General features: G+C 37.0%; 1 protein-coding gene across 1 annotated transcript; it reads left to right on the forward strand.

The window, feature by feature from the left end:
- The first annotated feature begins 548 nt into the window (after window positions 1-548).
- LOC120491843 (5-hydroxytryptamine receptor 3E-like) lies at window positions 549-4,839 on the forward strand. The gene is made up of 8 exons (XM_039689823.2): window positions 549-713; window positions 1,177-1,221; window positions 1,317-1,423; window positions 1,653-1,822; window positions 1,897-2,063; window positions 2,139-2,349; window positions 3,042-3,233; window positions 4,541-4,839. Exons 1-8 carry the CDS (start codon window positions 549-551, stop codon window positions 4,837-4,839), a joined length of 1,356 nt encoding a protein of 451 aa, XP_039545757.2.
- The last annotated feature ends 381 nt before the right edge of the window (window positions 4,840-5,220 follow it).

Here is a 5,220-nt window from a genome sequence, read left to right on the forward strand (position 1 = left end):
AAATAATTTTCACATCACTTTAGTTAACAAGGTAATTAACAAAGTTATGTAATGCTTAAAGGTTAAATACTGTTGTTGCTTGTGTAGATTGTAATACTGTATGAGTGAAAATACATGAATCATAAGTTAAAGAGTTTTTTCACACAAAACTGAAAGTTCTGTCATCATTGCTAACTGTAATGACTGGGTGGAGGCAGTCAGATCAATCCACTTTATTGAAACGGGTAAGGAAACAAGGAATCACTGATAATGAAGCATGTGCAAAACAAGACTTCGCAAGGGACAAAGAACTGAGCAGTCCAAACTAACCCTTATTTTGGATGAATAAATAATACATTTTAAGTGATAAATTGATTGTTAAGTGATCAGTTGATGATCTGTCAAGCATTATAATAAACATTAAATTTCGGTCGTTAAGTTTCGGTCTTTAATTCAGACAAAAAGTTGTTCAATTGATATTTATATTCTTATTTCACTGAACTGAAAACACTTATTACTACCTCTAGTTATTTTGTTTAATAAATTAATTTCTTCTTACAGCACTATTAATGAAACCTGCAGGGACTATTAACTGCTCCGAACCGACTACAGATGCTCTTTTAACAGCCCTGAAGGAGAACGTCTTTGGCAAAACTGAGATTAGGCCAGTTATTCACCTAAAAACTCCCACAAACATCAGTGCGACCTTCACGCTGTATGGAATTTTAGATGTGGTAAGTTTGTTTAATCACAGACAATCAAATGTGTTGCGATAAGACCAAAAAAAAAAACAGAGGTAAGAATCTGAAAGTGGGCAGAAATACAAGCAGATCTTAGCAGGAACAAAATAGAGCTCCAAATCTGTATTAATAGGAAACATAAAGCCAGTGTGCCTTTGTGAAGACAGGGCTGAGTGAAGTTGTGTATTTCAAAAAGTTGGCCAAGTTGAACCCTAAGGATTCCCTAAAATTTAGAAATTATAATTTATATAATTAAATAAAATTACAGTTTACAGTCAGTAACGGTCATTTAAAGAACACTTACTTTTCCTGCTCGCCACTTTGCTGTCATATTGAGCTGGTTTGTGAATGATATTTTAGAATTTAATCAATTAAGAAATAAATGTTAAGGTGCATGTCTTTAGACAATCGTGGGGTTGGAAATGATGTACATTCTTATTTTATTATTTTCTTTCAGGATGAAAAAGCTCAATTATTTGAGTCGTACATTTGGGTGTTTATGGTAAGACCTTCTGCAGCGTTTGTTTATTCATCTAAAGAAGTGAGATCCCTCACAATTTCGTGTAGCCTTTATTATAATGATACTTTGTTTTATAGGTTTGGAATATTGAAGGTTTGAGCTGGGATCCCGATGAATGTGGAACAGACAGAATCTCACTGCCAAGAAAACAACTGTGGAGGCCCGATATTGTCATCAATGAATTGTGAGTTCAAAAGTATCAAACTATTATATTTGATTAACTGTATGTCAATGCTGATTATTGCTAATGAAATGTATCATGAAATGTTACGAGACTTTTTGCACTTTAGTACATCTGACTTAAAAGCCTACTCAAAAGCTTTAATAAATGTGATGGATAGAAGGAATGCCCTGTAACATTTGCATATACCCTTTCCTAATGCTGCTGTTTCTTTGTTTTTTTTACTCAAAAGCGTGGATGAAAATAAAGTCCCAGAAACATATTACCTCTATGTCCAAAATACTGGTATAGTAACGGATGGTCTTCCAATTCATGTGATCAGTTCCTGCAACATGGACATCTACACATTTCCGTTCGATATTCAGAACTGCACATTTACTTTTAATTCTTACACGCTCTTTGGTAAGTTGGCTTGACTGGAGGGTAGATTTTCAGTAAACATTTGTGACCCCTCATTTGTTTGGTCTTTTCTACAGCGGCGGATGTTCAATTGTCTTTTATTGAACCAGTGGAGGAAACACTTAAATATTCCCTAGATGCAATGCAAACTAAAGGAGAGTGGGAGCTAGTCACCATGCAAGCTGAAAAACCTGCATTACGTCCTGAAGAGCTAAAAACATCTTATGATGCACTCATTTACTATGTATGAACGCATATAAATTAGGAAAAATCATTGTTATTGGAACATTTATTACAGTTTTTATATTTTATGATTCAGATCGTTCTCAGGCGTCGACCGACCATGTACGTGGTGAACCTCCTGATTCCCAGCTGTTTCCTCATTGCTGTAGATCTATTCAGCTTTCTTCTACCAACTCAGAATGTGGATCGATCTTCCTTCAAAATGACCCTCATCTTGGGTTACACTGTGTTCCTGCTGCTAATGAACGACCTGCTGCCCGTCACAGGAAACAGCTTACCTCTCATAAGTTTGTATAGGAGCTTTTTTTGTAGTGTTACACTTTTTCATAACTAGGCGAGTACTTATTCTGGCTGCACTGAAAGAAAATGCTCAAGTTAAGTTTACACCCGTGCAAACCTCTTTTTTAGCATTAAAAATACTGTCAGGACTTACTACGGACATGCAGTGAGAAATAATGGTTACACTTATAATTTTATAATTTTAATTTTATAATTTTACATGTAAATACTGACAAATAGTAATTGACTATTGTGGTTGGGGTTAGTTTGTTATTGCATATCATTTTCATGTTTAAAGTTTGTTGGATCAAATCCAGTGTGTATCCAGATTTAACCATTTGAATTGTGGAATGATCATAAAATATCCTTTTACAATCCGATGTCCAAATATGTCAAATATGACCATATAAAGGGCGTGGCAAAGTTTGCTCTACTCTTGGTAGATTGTGATGGTCATTGTGGAAACGAGCTGACCGCATTTTTAATTTGTACATTGTCAGTAGATCGCTCGCAAAACTTTCCACACCCGTCTGCGCTTTTCTGGGATTTCAGTCTCACAGAAATGTGCCCTGTTTTATAAATCTGGCCCAAAAATGTCTTGATACTTGTCACAGTCATTGTTAGTTATGACAGGTTTAAAGCATATTTCCTCTCTTGCCAACATTACATTTCCTCTCTTTTACATTAAATCTCTTTCCAGATGTGTTTTTCTCTCTCTGCTTGGCACTGATGGTGGCCAGTCTTCTGGAGACAATTCTTATCATAAATATTCAGTGTGGCTCCAGTAACTATGGACCGTTACCTCGATGGGCCAAGGTGTTTTTCCTCAACTACCTTGCTAAACTTGTTTTTTTAAGCAAGAAACCCAGTGACCAAAACTGTGGTCCTGAAGGTAAGTCCTACATGCAAAATTAAATGTCTGTCTAGTGTTGTTTATAAATTTAAAACCTGCCAGATAAATGTACGGATGATCTACTGTGGTGACACCACAGGCTGAAGTTTTATTCAATTGTTTTGAATTAATCATTTCCAAATGTCATTAATGGCTTGTTTCCACCAAGCGGTACTGTACAGTACAGTACGGTACGCAATTATTTCCGTTTCTACAGTTAAAAGTTGTGAATCGTACCAGAATGCCGAACCGTACCGTACTACTTTCTCGGTACCTGTTGGCTACAGTAGTACAGTACCAAAAGGGTGGAGCTAGACTCACTGGAGAACGTTGATTGGTTGTAGTTGAATGTAGTTGTTTAAAGCTCAAATATTTGGCTACATTTCACAACCTAGATCAAATCTACTGTTGATCCAGGTTGTGAGATCCAATCCAGGCGATCACCGGGCGCTCAGCGCTCATGTCCCCCGCATGGAACAGCCTTTCCTCGGCTAGTCATTGTGATTGCATAATTCATCTAGTGTAGAATGGTAAATGGACTGCATTTTCATTTTGCCTCACATTCATCCATTCATTCACCGACGGTGGTGTCAGCCATACAAGGAGCAGCTATGCTTGGGTGTCTTGCTCATGACCAGGTGGAACCGGGATTGAACCACCAACCTTCCAGTTTTTAGACAACCTACATGAACCACTGGGCCACTACCGACCCTCAGTTAAGACGAGCACCAAGAAGTAATTGGCGATCTTTGGTCTCGTGAATCTATAATTGGCTCCCTGGCCAACCGTTATGGCTGAGGGCTAAGTGAAGTTTCATAACTTTATATATTTAGGCTATTTAACTTTACCGTTGTAACATTAGACTACTAGAGTGCTGACTTTGTATGTTTGACTGAATTTTTTGCTTTATTTCTTATTTTATAGCTTCTTGTACCTTTACTTTTATAATGGCTATTATTGATAAAACTATAATTTAACTAAAAGAGACAGGGACTAACCCTAACTTGGCAAGTCCGAACTTTGCATACTTAGTATTGAGAAACGCCTTATGTTGCTGCTTGTCTTATTGTGACATACAGCCACATGCCGAGAAGCAAGAATAAGAACGCATTCTTCTTCGGGCAAAAATTACGTAGATCATTTCTTTTTAGTATAGACTACGTCAATTAAGTAAGGGTACTGTTGGCAGTGGAAAGGCAAGCCAGATCAGGGTTTACCATCCCGAATCTCTGTGTAAATGAGCCATAAGAGTAATCCATTTATGTATAAAAATGTATTTATTTCAATAACTTCTCTTGTGCCTGTAGAGCACAGTACTGAGACCAAACACTGTGATCCTGTAGATGACACCCCTCTGAGAGAAGCGGTCCATAACACAAATCCTACACTTCAGGAACTGAGAAGGATAAGCCACGAGTTACTATCCATCCGTCAGCAGGTCGATAAACATTTTAAAACTGATGAGAGCGTAGATGAGTGGGTCCATTTGAGTGAAGTCATTGACCGCTTGCTTTTTGGGATGTATCTTATCTTTCTCTCAGTGAGTTTCATCACTATATTTCTCATCTGGCTGAACTGGTACAACAAACAAGCATCTTTGATATAAATAAACCAACTGAAACTAAATAGGAATAAGTGTTGAGTGTACATGATTACTGAACCTGTAACATATTGCCATTTATTAAATCGGTAGCACTTTGTTGTACAGTCATGCTTCCCATACTATGTACTTATTTGAGTAATTACAAAAACTGGGAAATAACTAGATATTAACCCTGAACCTACCCCTAAACCTAACCATAACCCATGTAGTTACAGTAACGTATACCATTACTTTCTTAGGTAACTACAATGTAAGTATACGTACTGTAAAATAAAGCAACCATTAAAGCAGCACTATGAAGAATTTCCGTTTTTGTCAAACTTTGTCAAACTGTGACCCCTAGAGTCGCTGTGGAGTACTTGTATTGTCGTAAATAGCACTCAT

This window comes from Pimephales promelas, chromosome 2 (assembly GCF_988280905.1).
Source record: "Pimephales promelas chromosome 2, fPimPro1.hap1.1, whole genome shotgun sequence".
NCBI classification, from domain to species: Eukaryota; Metazoa; Chordata; class Actinopteri; order Cypriniformes; family Leuciscidae; genus Pimephales; species Pimephales promelas.